The sequence below is a fragment of the Fusarium coffeatum genome (genome assembly GCF_003316985.1).
Source record: "Fusarium coffeatum strain FIESC_28 chromosome Unknown BRIP53273_contig_66, whole genome shotgun sequence".
NCBI lineage: Eukaryota > Fungi > Ascomycota > Sordariomycetes > Hypocreales > Nectriaceae > Fusarium > Fusarium coffeatum.
In genome coordinates, this window is record NW_022157862.1 from 19,586 (window position 1) to 36,696 (window position 17,111).

The 17,111-nt window shown below is 47.3% G+C and overlaps 2 protein-coding genes across 2 annotated transcripts; one reads left to right on the plus strand and one right to left on the minus strand.

Annotated features, from left to right (window-relative positions):
• Positions 1–124: 124 nt before the first annotated feature.
• FIESC28_03094 (uncharacterized protein) lies at positions 125–4,018 on the plus strand (the record flags this gene model as incomplete). The annotated part of the gene is made up of 3 exons (XM_031157243.1): positions 125–448; positions 515–1,106; positions 1,158–4,018. The coding sequence occupies 3 exons, from the start codon at positions 125–127 to the stop codon at positions 4,016–4,018; spliced, it is 3,777 nt and encodes a 1,258-aa protein (XP_031018686.1).
• A 1,554-nt stretch (positions 4,019–5,572) lies between these two features.
• FIESC28_03095 (uncharacterized protein) lies at positions 5,573–15,081 on the minus strand (the record flags this gene model as incomplete). The annotated part of the gene is made up of 3 exons (XM_031157244.1): positions 5,573–6,765; positions 6,951–14,738; positions 14,793–15,081. 3 exons carry the CDS (start codon positions 15,079–15,081, stop codon positions 5,573–5,575), a joined length of 9,270 nt encoding a protein of 3,089 aa, XP_031018687.1.
• Between the last annotated feature and the right edge of the window lie 2,030 nt (positions 15,082–17,111).

Genomic DNA, 17,111 nt, shown 5'->3' on the forward strand with positions numbered 1-17,111 from the left:
GTATATGGCCGCACGCTCCCCTCGCAGCATCACTTGTCTCGAGCATCATCATTACCCCTCTCGTACCATAAGCTCACGCCTTCGACCTAGCATTTTCCCCATCATTTAGCACCAAAAAGCCAACATGTCAGACCCACAAAAGTACACGGTCGGATGGATTTGTGCCATCACCACCGAATTTGTCGCTGCACAAGCCTTCTTTGACAAAAAGCATGACAATATCAAGGTGGCTGCCGATAAGGATAACAACAACTATGCTATGGGAGAGATTGGAGAACACAATGTTGTTATGGCTGTCCTGCCTAAATCTGAGTATGGCACAACCTCCGCCGCCACCGTGGCGAGAGACATGGTGCGCAGCTTCCCAAATATTCGATTCGGACTGATGGTCGGTATCGGTGGTGGCGCCCCAAGCGCAAAACATGACATACGACTCGGCGACGTTGTCGTGAGTGCCCGTAGCAGTGGGAAAGGTGGTGTATTCCAGTACCACTACGGAAAGGCGATTTAAGAGCATGCATTCGAGGCGACCGGATCTCTGAATGAGCCGCCGCAATTGCTTCTGACGGCTTTGAGCGGACTTGAAACTGAATACGAGCTGGAAGGGCACCGGCTTAGCGACAACATCGAAAAGGTGCTGGAGGAGCGACCCCGTCTGCGAAAGAAATATTCTCGGCCGCACCCAGATACCGACAGGCTTTACAGATCTGACATTGTCCATCCAGGGTCGGATGCATGCGGTAATGTGTGCAGCAGCGACCCCGCTTGTCTTGTCAATCGGGAAAGACGAGGCGATGAGGAAGATGACCCTGCCATTCATTATGGGTTGATCGCTAGCGCAAACCAGCTGATGAAAGATGCAATTGCCCGAGACCAGCTAGCGGCTAGTATGGATGTCCTTTGCTTCGAGATGGAGGCGGCCGGCTTGATGAACCATTTCCCCTGCTTAGTGATCCGCGGGATATGCGACTACTCCGATTCGCACAAGAACAAGCAGTGGCAGGGTTTTGCGGCGATGATGGCGGCGGCATATGCAAAAGATATTTTCTATCAAATAGTTCCGGACAGGGTTAAAGTGGAAAGGAAAGTTAGCGACATTCTATCTGGTAATTAAAAGGTCTAGCATGAACAATTATTGCTGATTGATCCATATGCAGGTTTCCAAGCAATTGCACAAGAGCATCGGGACGTATCAAAAGAGCACCATGACATTGCTAAGGAGCAACTTCAAGCTCAGAAGGATGTAGCCAAAGTAAGGCTATCTGAAGAACAACAAAGGTGTCATCAGCTGTTCCGCCTTACAAATGGCAGCAAGGGCACCACCTACGAATGGTATAAAGGCCGAGTGGAAGAAAGAATTGAAGGTACATGCATGTGGTTCCTCAAACACGACGACTTCCAGACGTGGTTGAAGCAAGAGTCTGGCCCCCTGCTGGTCTCGGCGGATCCTGGCTGTGGAAAGTCAGTGCTGGCCAAGTACCTGATAGACTACGGCCTACCACGATCCACTACTATCTGTTACTTCTTTTTCAAAGACCAGGACCAAAACACTGTTCGGCAAGCACTCTGCGCCTTGCTTCACCAGCTCTTCTCTCTGAAGCCGTCTTTAATTAAACACGCTATACCACAATTCCGTAACGACGGACAAGGCTTAATCAACTCTACAGAATCACTTTGGAAGGTTCTACGAAACGTTATAAGAGATCCTCAGGCAGGCCCTGTAACTGTGGTCCTAGACACTCTAGACGAATGCGCCGAATCTGAATTTGCAGACCTGATGCGGAATGTGGAGAACCAATTCCGCAGCAACCGGTTAGATGGCCGTGGCAAATTAAAGTATCTTCTGACATCCCGCCCATATAACCAGATCCTGTCTAAGTTCCGTGTCCTATTGGATGCTTTTCCAAATATTCATATACCAGGGGAAGAGGAATCAGAAACGATTAGCCAGGAGGCAAACCACGTCATTAAGTACCGGATCAATCAACTGGCCACGGAAAAGCGCTTAAGAGACGAAACCAAGAACCACCTAGAGAAGAAACTACAGGAAACTACCCATCGTACATATCTCTGGGTACACCTTGTGTTTGACTACTTGCAGAAACACGACTTTAAAAAGACGGGGAAGGGGATCGAATCCGCTGTTGCAACACTTCCGACGAGTATCAACGAGGCATATGAGCAAATTCTCAATAAGGCCAACAAAGATCCAATGGTTCCGAAAGTCTTAAGTATTGTCCTGGCAGCAAGCCGCCCACTGACCCTATCGGAAATGAACATCGCCGTAAATATCGACGATAAATGTCAGTCTATCGACGACCTTGACTTGGAGGAAGAAGAGGACTTCAAGGTGCGCCTTAGATCTTGGTGTGGATTGTTCGTCTCGATCCATCGAGACAGCATCTACTTCCTTCATCAAACAGCTCGAGAGTTTCTCCTCGCAGATTCGGTATCACCTAGAACCGTCTCACCAGAGCCGCACTGGTATCACTTCTTCACTGCACGCCATGCACATACCGTTCTTGCTAGGCTCTGCGTACTCTATTTAAGCTCCTTCAACTCAGAGGTCAGTCCATTGACGGATACAGATGGGGAGACTCGCCATCATGACGGTAGATACCTATTCCTAGATTACTCAGCCGAAACCTGGGGCGTTCACTTCCGAAGGGCTGATTTCAACGATGATGATGCTGCTATACCCTTGGCTTTACGTATTTGCGATACAGGCTCAAAGAGCTGCTTGGTATGGTTTAGTATTTATTGGGAAGCTACATATATGAGATCAGCCCCATGTTTCACGGATCTCATGATTGCATCATACTATGGCCATCGTGCCATTGTCAAGCTACTTATCGACAAGGGCGCGAAAATTGAGGCAGAAGATGGACATGGTCGGACGCCATTGTGGTGGGCCGCTTGTAACGGGCATGAAACTACCGTTAAGCTGCTGCTCGATAAAGGCGCGGACGTCAAGGCAGAAGATTGGGATAACTGTCAGACACCATTATTATGGGCCACTTATAATGGGCATGAAGCTATCGTTAAGCTCCTTCTCGATCGAGGCGCGGAAGTCGAGGCAAAAGATGGACATAGTCACACGCCATTATCATTAGCCACCGCGAACGGGCATGGAGCTACCGTTAAGCTGCTTCTCGATAGAGGTGCGGAAATCGAAGTGAATAATAATAGGTACGATCACACGCCGTTATCATTGGCAGCCAGGAGCGGGTACGAGGCTACTATCAAGCTTCTGCTCGACAAGGGTGTGGAAACCGAGGCAAAAGATAAGCATGGTCTGACGCCATTGTTATGGGCCGCTAACAATGGACATAAAGCTACCGTCAAGCTGCTGCTCGATAGAGGCGCAGAAATCGACACAAAAGAAAGAAAGCATGGCCAAACACCATTATCTTTAGCCGCCGAGGGTGAGTATGAAGCTATCGTCAAGCTGCTGCTTGTGAAGGCGGATGCCAGAACAGAAGATAGTGTTGGCCGAACACCATTGTTATTCGCAGCTAAGCATGGCCATGATGATGTCGCCATGGCATTGATTCGCCATGGCTCTATCAATCTCGACCAGGAAGATCGTTATGGTTCGACACCGTTATCAATAGCTATACGAAATTCTTGCACAGAGATCGTCAATATGCTGTTGGCTACTGGACAAGTCTCCTTCCGCTCTCAGGATCGTTTCGGGCGGACTCCGTGGTATTGGGCCATAAGATGCGGAAATACCGAGATCCATGACGTCTTGCTCGACTATGCAGAGAAGGCAGGCGTAGCAGTTAGCAAGAATGATGGTGAGGTTATCGAGGAGAGCTTCATATCCTCTGATGGGACATCCGGATGGTGCGATGTTTGCACTTTGAGCATTTCGGAAGATGTAGTGTCCTACGAATGCAAAGTTTGCAACGGCGGGGACTTTGACATTTGTCTGGGGTGCTATAAGATCGGAGGGCGTTGTTTGGGAGATGATCATGAAAACATCGAGTCTTTACCCACTCAGACTGAACACTAAATGTAGTATAGAACTCATTGCTATTATATAAATACATACGCTATAGTTTTTAGACTCAACTTATTTATGCATCTATGAGAACACGTTGACGATGCCGTAGCCGGGGACACTCTACTACTACAGACCGTCCGGGATCTGAAGAAGTCGGAGACTGAACGGCAACGTCAGGTAGAGGCACCGGGCGGAGTTGATACCCAGTCGAGATGGGTGCAATTCGTGAAATGGTCGGCGCACTTGCAGCAGAGGGACAAACCGATGCTGTACCAGGCAGGGCTATCACCGGCTTTTGCCTAATGGCAAGCGAAGCCGTGAGGTTCAATTTTTATTCCGATCTGCTGGCACTGACCATCTGTATCCCGCTCGTACCCTCGTCATAGCTTATCTGCGGTTGCCAAATTGAGGAGCTATCATGCTCTCTAAATCCGGTACTAATCTGTAAAAGGAAATCGTCATGGTTCAATCGTGACTGCATGGTTCTTGAATTTTAACAATTAGCTACAACAGAAATGAGGATCCAATCATTAAAAAGAATATATAAGAGTAGGATTAAAAGGCCTCGGCCCATCCCAGCTGCGCGGTACATCCAGCTCTGAATCCAATGACTTTCCCATAATAAAAAGAAGGACGCTAACGAAATAACGACTTGAATCCATTTAACCCCAATGGCTTCAGGTCACCGGTATGTTTTTATCGATAAAATGCATTTCAAGTGGATGCATCGATTCATTATATTGAGGTGAGTTCATATTCGGGTTATTAGCCTGCGAAAAATCATTTTTGCGACAATGCGACCGGTTCAAAGTTCGATTAATTAATCGATTGACGTTGACTCGTTTTCCTCCAATACCTACTCAATTGCTTCCGTTTCGTCTTACTGTACCAATTACACCACGTATCAGGTTCTGATATATAATCTGATTGTTCTTGCACGCCACTCATGATTCGGACCACCTAATGTCCGTGCAGTAGGGAGCCAGTTTCCCGCCGTTAACAGTTTGCTGTCATGCTTTTATGGGAAGTGCTCCAATTGGACCGGTTCAGAGGCGATTAGCCAGATATCGCCGACCAAAGTGGATAATTTCTTTTAAAATTTGGACCTGCGTCGACAACCACGCCTCGTGCAGTCGTCGATTACTGGACTATACATCGTTGCCTTTGAAATAATCCAATTACTGCTGCAGAACAATAAGACAAGCTTACAACGATGGCCCGATTGCTGACGTAATGCATCAAGACTGCCCTTTCCCCACCACAGCACACCGTTTCGCAGAGACCATAGCCGCCATGAGGATGCATTGTCGTGGTGCTGATAAACGCCGGCGAGGTGGAACACCCTTGACATGGGGACGAAATGCGTGTTTCAGTCGTAGGAACACATGTGTGATGTGACTTTGGTGTTGGACATGATGAAGTTAAAGCTAATAGGCTGGCTTATCGATCACGATGGGCTTTCAAATTACTGTTAGGCTGCATTTTGTTCGCGTATCTACCGGAACAGACGCAAGGGAAAGTGTGATATAGATTTGATGATGCTCCTAAACGAACAAATAGCTCCTAAATACATAAGGACATGGCCGCGCAGAGCGCTAAATTTCTCCCTTCGAAATCGTCCTCCAGTAGGATCACACCTTCGAAAATCTTCCCCAGGTCGGTCCTTATGATTGTCCCGCAGTTCTGTCGTATTTTCTCCATGAGGACCTTCAGGAATTGAACAGGGCTTTTAGAGAACCCCGACCTATTGACGAGAGCTCCAACAACGTTGGGGTGGATGAACCCATCAGGACCTAAACAAACAGAATCGTCTACGGCAGTCCACGCCAGTCCAAGGGAATCACACAGAGTGATATAGTCTTGGAAAGAGTTCAGGTACACCTGTCCAGCGAAAAGGTTGAGGAAGGTAATCGAGTCCTTGGGAATTGTTGATTGGATCATGTTGCCTGATACGCAGTATAGTCGAAGATGATCAAGGGGCTGGAATCCAAGATTGATTCGGGGAGCATAGAGATGGAGCGCCACATTTGAAGAACCTTTGATAAGAGGAAGTAGCTCTTCAATCTCATAAGGACTGGCGACTACAAGGTTATGTGTGCCAGACTTAGTGCTGCCAGTCAAAATCCACTGCACAGAACGCTGGAACAAATCTGTGTCATCGCTTTGCCCGAAAGACCCTCGAACTGTCGTGGCAAAGTCTCGTGTGACCCAGATGTTACGAGGAAACCCATTAACATCGAAGTGTCGTGCTGCAGAAGTATCAGCCAAAGTTGTAAAAGCCGGTCTGAATACGTCGGTCTCTCCCGGGAAATAACCATCTGAAACCCAGGTTTTCAGAGGCTGGGCAAGATCGTGGTTCTCTGGCTCAACCTTGGGCGGTCTTTCAATCTGCTGTTCTTGTTCAGTCTCAGGGGATAGCTCGCGCTCTTGTTCTTCTTGAAGTGACGATGTATGCAGCTTGGTAAGTCCAAAAGAGTCACATCGAGCCTTAAGCTTATCGATAGTAGGACCGTCAAGTCTGGCCCAAAGAGAGGATAGACCTGCCTGACCGCTGCAAGGGCGGTAGCGCTCATTCAAGCTCAGCGCCTCGTCCTCAAGGAAACCCCTGGCCCACGAGGATCCCTTCTCTTTGGGTACTTTTTGCTTCCAGAGTACTTGATGTCCACTAAAACGAGCGCCTTGCGTTACCCAGAGTGGGATAGCTTTACGCAAGTCAAGGCAAGTTTCCTTAATGGACCAGCAGATGACGTCAGATACTGTGATGTCATAGCTACTTGAGCCCATTTTGGTCCGCCATTGCGCGATCTTTTGCTCAATTTCCCACGGGACACAAAACACCACAGACTGACCTTCTCCAAGCCTTCTCATCCGCATGCAGGCTATCGTTGATTTCACTTATTAGTGATGTACACGACTTTTTATTGAAAGATAAACGACATACCTTGAACTAGTCTGTCTTTTGTCAATGCGGTACCAAGTGTGACCGCTGCGCGGTAGTACGTGGGGAGTCTCAGATCAGTTCCCCTAGTGTGGGCTTCATCAAGGAAGACAAGACACTGATCCAGTTGTTCTGCGAATGGAGATGTCCGGAGCTCTTCTACCTTACCATATCGATCGACAACAATGATTTCGTCGTGATCGCTGAAACAAACCACCGCCTGAGTATCTGCTCTCCCCCCATAGCAAGCCAACCATCGCTTTGAAAACTCCAAGTTGTTGAGATCGATAACTTGAGCTCCAACGTCAAGAATCACGCGGGCTTCAGGGCTCATTCCAGAAACCATTTGAAGAAGCATCTGGCTATCTAAAGTAGCGCCTTTCGTCTTTCTTGGCGTTAATGCTATGCTGTTTTCTGGCCGTAGCAAGTACTCGAGTACCAGCGCATTGGTATGTTTCTGCTCCGGAAGATCGAGTTGCGCCATTCCGAGTGGCAATACATATCGAGAATCGTTGGTTCCACTAAATCCTGTCGTCGGGTTGTCTTTTCTCTTGCCGAGGTCCCACCCCGAGGCAGACAGCTTATGTGGAAACTCCCTGGACTCTTTGGCAAAGACTAGATGACATAAGTAATAGTCTATAGTAGCTTTAGAGTATTGGATGCTTGGGAAAATCTTTGTTACGCATTGGTCGCGATCTTGTAAATTGACCCCTTCTAGATTTCGGAAAGAGTCAGGTAGTGCCGGGGCTGTCTTGACCCAGTCTTGATATTCAGCCTTGGCGTTGTCAGATCTGACGAGAAGTCTAAACGTCGAGAAGAGAGCCTCGTGACCCAAGCCACTATAGTAGTAACTCAAACAGGTCAGTGTGATCACTACATCAGGGTGGCTGAACTCAGACCGAGGTGTTGGGTTGTCTTTCGCTCGATATGGCACAGCCAATTTAGTCTTTTTCTCTCGGTGTGGATCAACGCCGTAATTGACTCTCCAGCGTTTTTGGCCAAATGCAAAAGCAAGGATGCCTCCTGCAAAAAGGCCTCTAAGAAGTAGGATATGGCCTTTTGTAGTTTCGTCCCAGAATGTACTCTGTTCGACCATCTGGGAGTCCTCAGATGCAAGCTCCCATCGAGTGATGTAACGAAAGATTGCAGTCCTCATCCTTTGGGGTTGTCGTGCGACAGGAAGTCCCACCAGTCCAGTTTCACAAATGGAATTCGCGACGCGTTTGAGAATCTCTTTCTCGGCTTCGGGTTCGAGGAACCTCATCCTTGGAAACCTCTCTCCCACACGATCGTCATACTCGAGTGAATGTGCAAACTCGCCTTTGGCGTCGCGTCCGATATTAGCCAGTAGGCCTAAGACATTTTGAATGATAAGCCAGCGGTCAGGGCTATGCTCAATCGGCCGCTGTTGGCCAATCGTATAGATCAGCTCAAATTTGACACTAAAGTTCTCGTCACTCTCATCGACAATGTCCCTCGACGATTGATCTAGGAATAGACGCGTTTCCATAAGCTTCCCAGCAGTTTCTTTGCTTTCGCTTAGTTGGCATTCCAGTTCCATCAGCTGAAATGACAGGAGCTGTTCTGGTTGCACCATCAAAACACCGCCCTCCTTGATACAGTCTTCTATCAACAGACGAATCACTTGTGCTCGACAAGCGTTCATGCGGATATCTCTAGAGAAGGGTAGTAAGTAGACAGGGCGGTCCAGCAGGCCGGAAAGTTTCGAAACTAGCATTTGATGCATCTGCTTTGCTTGCGGTTTTGCCACAATCACTCGGACTAACTTGGAGCCATCGGCCAAAGCGGTAGCGACAATTGGGACGATGACTGTGGACTTGCCTTCACCCATATTCAGCTGCATGACGGCATTCTGACGGTCTGGAGGGTCGATCATCTGCCGGGCAATGTACTGCTGGGTATCTCGTATCATAATTCCGCTTTCACACTCAAGCAACAGCCAGTCCGGATAACTTTGTGGGTCCCAAGTCTCGTTGCCGACGTTTTTGAGTTCGCGGAGAAGATCCGCTGGGCTAGACTGGAATTGTACGAGCCGTCGAGCTTGCTGGACAGCGGTGATGGCAAGTCCATAACTAACGATAGCACTCCTCCACGCTTCGGGTAGGGAAACCCACTGCGAAGATCTCAGTTGCTGAAGGAACAAGACTGGTGCCACCCTGGGTACGAAGCCCGACTTTTCGAGTATAGACTGCACTGTTTTAGGCACCTCGACGTTCGAAACACGCTTGGTAGACTGCAGAGTCATCGTTACAAGCACTTTGTACATATCCATTACCTGGCTTTCACAATGCGTCAAGTATTGTTCAAATATTCCTGGACGCCTTATAGATTCTTTCCCGTTGAGCTCGGTATCGGCATGCCTGTATAAACTGGAGATGCTGTCTCGTAACTCGCTCAGGTAGCGATGTTCGAACTTCAAATTTACACTGGAATCAAGAGTTTCAATGATCTTGACCAATTTGTTGCTTGCATCTTCGTCTTTTTTCGTTGTAATTTGAATCATGCCACTTCGATCCAAGGCTGGTAATCGATCAAACCGCGGAGCAGGTCCCGAGAACAAATCCGTTATGGAAACGAATCCTGATGCCCGTCTTCCTGAATGACGTGGCGGTATTCCAGGGGCAGCCCGGACAGCAGCAACGGCTGCAATTGGTAATAATTTTAGGCGCGAAACCAACGTATCGAGATATCTCTTGAACTGCAGGTTCTCATACCATTCCTTCCATTTAGGTCTCACTGAGCTCATAACTTCCTCGACGTTGATGTAAGTGCAAATTTTGGTCTGGGCCCGAGTTGGTGTTGTTGGAGACTTGCAAGGCCACTGTGAGTTGAGATAATGCCTAAAGTCTGCAATTGCCTGAGTTTTGTTGTCGTAATATACTTGTTTGCGCCTATTCAGGGTCGACTTATGCTTTTCATACGCCAATGGGGGCAGGTAAACTTCAGGAGAGCGTTCAAAAACAGTAACCCAAATTCCGGCTAGACGCTCAAGTTCCTGAATTTGAACACCATATCCCTTTGCTAGGTCAAACGTAGTTTCGGGAGGCAAAGGTGAAGAGGTAACGGAAGGGGAACTGCCAAGTGCCAACAATGCCTGGACAATCTGTGGGTCATACTTCTCAGAGTACGACATGGTCGCTGTCCAAACCATGAGTTCGAAATTGTTGAGCCATTCTTGTTCGCGCTGGAAAGTGCAGTGAAGTTGGCACCACTCAGATGAAAGAAATGCTTCAGGTTCTTGAAGCCATCTTGAATCGTAGAAGAGTCTGGTTTTTGGCACCACGACTTGCATCGAGCTTACGGTGGCTTTCTGCAGAAGCTCGTAAAGGTATAAAGTGAGGCCTGGCATAACTGGTTGTAGGAGACCGTAGTGACCATGATGGACCCTAAAAGCCATGTCGGAAGCACGAACTGCTCGGACTGAATGCTGTCCACGGTCTCTTCCAAGATAGACAGTATCATGCGTTGGAGTGAAATCTTCAGCACCAAAGCCTGTAACATGATCACGAGCATTTCTGTTGATAGCTCGCTCGACCAAATCTGTCGAGATGTTTCTCGGAAGATCTAGAACTTCATGTCCAGGATAAAGGAAACTTACTTCGTGAGATTTTGCGAGTATTTGTTGCGTAAGTGTGTGGAAGCGACCATCTTGAGATATGTAGCTCAAACTGGGAGACCATTCGACAGTTTGCATTACTCTCCTGTGAGATGGGTAGAATGTGCGGTCTGGGCATAGATTACTTATCAAGCTGAGTCTCTCATGGGCACCATTAGATAACACGCAAGGTGCTCGAATTTGGGCAGATGCAAGGATTCTCAACGCTTCCTCAGCTCCTGTCCGGTGGATAAACGGGTCTGGAATAAAAAAGGATGTAAGGGCATGAATGTATGCTAGAAACAACTTTGTCTCGATCTTATCGTCAGCCACGAGCCGTCGTAGAGCGTTATCGATCTTGTATGGTTGTACCCGATGAGCAGTCCCATGAACAATTATGACGCGGACGTGATCCTCCGTACATTCCTGTGCTGTTGGTCGATGTTCAACCTTGCCTTCCGGGATTATCACTGTTCTGATTGATGGATCCTCAATGTTTCGGAGAATGAGCTTACTTGCAAGCCCAATAAGAGTCCCCAGAGATTGATCGTCATCGATTATCATATTTCGAAATTGTTTAGACTGGATAATTGATTCTCCAGATTTCAAAAAGAAATCGAGTTGTAGGCCAGGAATTTGAATGTTAAGGACTTTCTCTTCGACACCATACAAATGATGAATACGCAGAGGCGCTTCGATAGGTGACATGATGGTCGCGATAGTTTGAGCTAGATGACTTGTAGGAGGCATGAGGATTACGTTGGTGCACTGATCGAGCTTCCAACCACCACCATCGCGTCTGAGATACCAGTTTGTCGGCTTATTGGTGACCCAAGGGTCTTCGATGTCACAAAACTCGATGGTGCCAGTCGCACGGCGATACCAATGAATAAAATTGTCGACGAAGTGGTGCGGTAGCAGATCTCTCATGTGTCTTGGAGGAATCAGATCTAGAACCGAGCTGCCCTTGTGCAACTGGACCAGGAGATTGCCATGATTCTGATTACCCGAGAGACCCTGTATACCGAAGTGAACTTTAAAACCGCAAAACATCTTGGTGGCACAGAAGCGCATGCCTGGCAAATCGCTTGGTGCGACATCTAGGACCATGGAACCGAACAGCTTCTGGTAGTTTTCATGACGTACATACTCACGCGGTAGACGTGATAGAGGACAACCGTCCACTAGAAGCTCACCTGTGAGCACGCTGAGATGAACTTGTAAGTGACCAGAAGTTGTTTTCATCCAATAAAAAGATGAAGGAGAAAGTCTCCATTTTGATGATCGGTGAAATGCAGGCCATCGTCTCTTAATAGCTATATCTAGGCAGTCGTTGTTACAAACAACAGCCTCCCGAACCAAGATTGGACAAGCGCGATGCATAGTATGCAGAAACCTATCAAACATGATGTTTTGGAGATGATCAACTCTGTTGCTTGCCAAGCTAGAGTTGTTGTAAATGATGATTGAAATCTCCACAAGTATCGCTGCCTGCCTTGAGTCCGCTAGGATATGGGATAACATCTCGTCGTCTGTGTTGAAAGATTCAGCGCAGACCAAGGCGACGGTGACAACGATACTCAGGAACTCAGCTCTTCGAACATCGTCCTTTGTTTCCTGCACTTTCTCAATAAGACAGATAAGCCAGTCATAGGATATCTTGCGGCAGTTGGAAAGCAGCTCCTGGATCGGATTCGACAAAGTAGGATCGGCCATGGTTAGTAGCCGCGTTGTGAGTATCATAAGCGAACACAAGGATGTATGGGACTCCCAGCTTTCTTTCACTCTTGAAACGAATTGTGTGAGACTGATCAACATTTTATGACCGAATTCCATCTCAAAAAGCTCTCGATGCGTAGGCCGTTCAACTTCGACAGCACCGTAGGGGCCGACTTGCATACTCATCTGAAGCAAGAAAATAGTTGTCTCGGGTCGGTTAAGATCAATCGTCGGCATGGCTAGTTGAACGAGGATACTCATCCACTGTATGCGGTGTCCAAAGGGCAGCGTAGCCAAGGCCTTAAACTCACTCAATGACATATAGTCGGGGCAGTCTGATTGACTGGCGATAACCTCATTAGGAGTCTGCCCATTAGGTTGAGCCCATGTTCGGGTGAGAAATCGCTTCAATACTTTTGCCCGATCAGGCAACTGGAAAGTGCATTGGTCTGAAACTTTGAAAGATGGTCTGTGGCTGGAAATGAAGATTTCCCTATCCCTGTCATAATATTGATAAATAAGGCCATTGTTGAGACAAACATCGGCCTCCGTGCTGCGCTCGATGGACTTTTGCTTCCAGTGTGTCACAACTTGAGGCTTTGCCCCAGACAAGAGTTGGACCCGATTTCCCCCCGGAACAAACCAAGGAGCAAGTCCTTGATATGATGACAATGGATATGAGAATTCAGGACGATTCTCCACAGACCTGAACGCTAGGACATCTTCGATGAGGAAAAAGGTGACGTCACGCCATATAGAGAAAGGACGAGGAATCTCCAGCTCAAACACAGTCGATTGTGCTTCGAGGACGCCGTCCGGCAAGGGCCACTCATGTACCGAGATCCGAAGGCCCTTTGCTTTCTGTTGAAGGCAACAACGATTACATCTTGATGATATGTGTTCATCATACTCTAGATCGAACGAATGGACAGACACAGAATTGCATGCCATTCTGTCCGACCTCGTCATCATATCATCATATTCTCTTTCAAGACGACGAAACTCCTGTATCTTGGCTTGCCGACGTTGTGAAGCACTTTGCTCTATCTGTATTTTCTTCGCCTGGAGCTTGGAAGACCCAGCGAAGTACTTTACAGAAAATGAAGACGTCTCCCCGTAAGAACGAAAGATGGATGGTCGTCCATATAAAGCGGCAGTTCGTTTCCTTTCTAAGAGGTGACTTTCCAGACGATGGAGCCGGGTCATGTTGTCTTTAGAATGGATCAAGAGTGCTTGCCAAACGTCAGTTGGTACCTCTGTCTGATACTCTAGTAGCATAGGGTATCTGTGTGTCGCAGCATTGTCAATTGCGACCCAAAGTTCTCCAATGGTCAAAAGCATTCGTGATGCACCCTCTGGACGACTAGAGTACCACCCTGAAGCAGTATTGTGATAACTGTACAACGCCTGTTGCAATTCTTCGCAGCAGGATTCTTGCTCGATATGAGCTTTCATCCATTGACTCAGATGGTCTCTGATCCAGGTCTCAAACATGGCCAGGGCGAAGGAAGTATAATCCTTGTGGAAATTGGTAGTAACTAAAGGGAGTTTTTCCGTCTTCAGAGTGAAAACGTTCGACGACGGTTCAAAGATTGCGTTCTGGGGGGTTCTTTTGAGGTCGATAATTGTGGCGACGAATCTATCCACTTCAGGAACCGAAAAGCGCAAGTTATCTTCCATCTTGATTTTGGAAAGCTTCTCTAGGTCCAAGGGTTTCTGCAAACACTTACGGATGTCTGCCCAACGTTGGTGTAAGCAGACCGAAGCAGTCGAAACAACAGAGTTGACTTCTTTAAGCCACGGTCCATCTTGAGGATTGTGAAGCTTACAAATTCGTCTTGAGAGTTTGATCATCATTATGTGAAGCACCTCACTTTGTGCTACTTTGCTGTTGGCGATATGCAGCACTTGAGCCATGAAGAATATCATGAATTTCTTGTACACGTCGTCCGAACCATCCGCAAGGCGATTCATGGTAAGATGTAGTCCAACGCGAACGAGAAGCCAGACTGGAGATCTCCTCCATGGTAGTTTGCTTCTACTCCACATCACTTCCTCGCGGGTGTTTTTGCAGACTCCCTCGACAGTGATGGACTTGCCGACACCTCGAATTATGCTTGTCAAGAGCTCGGTCACGATACGTGGATCTGCCGTATCTCTATCTTCAGCCTGCTCTTGCTTCGCCTTTCTCGTTTTTTGCTGCACCTCCGCCACTGTTTGCTTGGCCATTTTAACGAGAGTGTTGGCCAAAACCTCTTGGAACTCGGAATTCCCAAAGACGGCAGCGGACATTTTGGTAGCAGATGCCGGGAATTGGCGTACCAAACGACCTTTAGTGGACATGATTGACTCGTTGGACGGGGATAGCTCGAATGTCTCGAAACAAAATGAATCATCCGTTCTACGAATAAGTAGTCCCGCATTCTGAGCGTTAATATGAAATAGAGAGAAGGGATCTGGCATTATTATGGTTAGCAGTCAATCAAAACGGACTGTAAGCGGCGTCTTACCATCAGCTGAGACCATACGTAAAGACTCGCGTAGTCCAACGTGTCCTAAGTATCCATCCATGTCTCTTGCGACTATCATGTTCTTTATCATGGAGATGCAAGCAGCAATGGTGGTCTTTTCGACAGACTCCACTTTCATGAAGAATTGCTCAAGACTTTGCAGGACAAGTCCAATAAGAAATGACTCACTTGCCCCGGAGGTATCATCGTGGCCAGGTAGCTTTGCTGGTAAAAAGACATGGCGGAAAATATAGGCAAATTGATCATCAGAAGGAGATGTGTTAGCCATCGTAGCAGTAGCTCTGATAGGCTGCTGACGTGATTCCGGGAATCGTTTTCACGTAAAGTATGTTGAGGGAACCGAAAGAACTTCACAGAAGATTTCAAAAGATCTCAAAAGGAGGCAGTTGATGGAAATAAATGTACAAGATGTTCTTTTTTTTTTTCTTTGGACAGAAATGTTTGCAATTCTGGTGAGCTAAAGTTTATATCAACCTGGATGATAAACACATGAACGCGAGACCATAAACTTTCGAGTTATTGGCTTAGCCATCATTGGATCTGTTCCATAAAAGCCACACCGACTCTGAGCCTTCAGGAGTACTGCTGGGCCTCCTGCGTTAGTAGTGTTATCAACACTGATACGATTGGTGACAGCCGGAACAGTGGGAAGCCTCCTGACGTGCTCTACTCTAGAAGCAAAGCGACCTGGGGTCACGAAGATACATGTGTGTCTAGAGTTTCAGTGGATAATATGAAAGCATTAGGATACTCGAGGGGGCCTGCCACTAACCTTCTGCGACAAAAGTCCCTATACTTGTTGAGATGGTCATTGGCCACGTAAGTAGGATGGTGCTGCTACGTGGCTTGAGTATTGTGGAAGAACGAAGGAAACAAAACAGTAGGACTACAGGTAATGGCCAATCATTATCTAGCGTAAGAAAAAGTGCTGATCTTTCGATCATGATGTGAAACAACTTTGACGAAAGTCGAATACTATTCGCCGCACGCTGCTCAGCACTTGCTTTGTGAGCACTGACAGCCACCGGCTCAATGGAACCGTGATTGTTATTGAAATGAGAACCGAAGTTAAGTCACTAAAAAAGTCACTTATACAAGCGACATCCATCTGATTTAGCATGAGCGGTGGAAAGACGAAGCCGAGCGAGAAACTCAAGACATGATTGGCGAGACAGAATAGGATATATGAAATACGAACACTAAAATACAGTTTTGAGCTAACTGGGAAGTCTGTCCCCTCAAGTGAAAGGGAGGCAGCGGGAGGCCGACCATCTTGCTCATGGACATTGAAAGAATCAGTGCAACAGCATCCATGTCTCAACATCCTTACCCCGCTTCTGACCCGCGACCATTTATTCGGCCCTTCTGACCGAAAGACACAGAATCTCTATAGCATCACTCTATTCAAATGTCTGGATGAGTCACAGCGGCAACTTCAAAGCAACTCGATCAAGCTAACCATATAAAAAGATGAAGTTTACTTTCACTAACACCATCACTACTGCTGGGGTCTCCGCAGGTCCTCTCGCCTGCAATGCTGCTTTTAGGAAGTGCTCTGCGGCATGCACTACTGTAGCGCTAGTTGCGCCTACGTCTTGAACTGATCTAAAGTGGAACATTCTCTTTAGTGGGAATTAACAGTTAGAACATCTAAACCATTTGCGACAACCCATTTGCTAGAACAGCTATAGAAGAAGACTCAAGACAACGACAAACCAAGATCATAATCCATCGTATGGCGGTGTTTGCTCTTCAGATGACCCCACATTGCTTGATCGGAATCAAAACTGCGATGATCTTTCAGCTTGGTCTCACATTCAAAGCAATACCAGTAATGCCCATGTGCATCCATTTGTCCGAGGCGCCCAGGACGTTTGATAAAATCAACATGTTTTGCCCGCAGATGTTCAATCGCTTGCATCATGTCGGTAATTTCTTTGTCATGCTCATAGCATGTCAATACAGGCCCCCTTTTGAATATAGTCAGTATTGAAGGCTCTGTTGTCGTGTTCTCATACACAGTGCACACCTTCTCATGATATAGGAGGTTTTGCCTATGCAGGCTGTCGTAATCAACAATTCTCTTGTACGCGATACTCAGATTCCAGTATGAGTCGACTGACCCGAGATGTAAGGTTGATTATGGGAGCCCTGGAGAGTGACGGATGACATTTATGTATGGGGCTTTGGTCTTCAGAAACATTGCACATGGTAGAAATGTAGCTTAAACTGTAAATTATCTGGTCTTGTTTAAACGCGTCACCCAGTCTTCCTGGAGGCCCACCAGATCGAATGTTG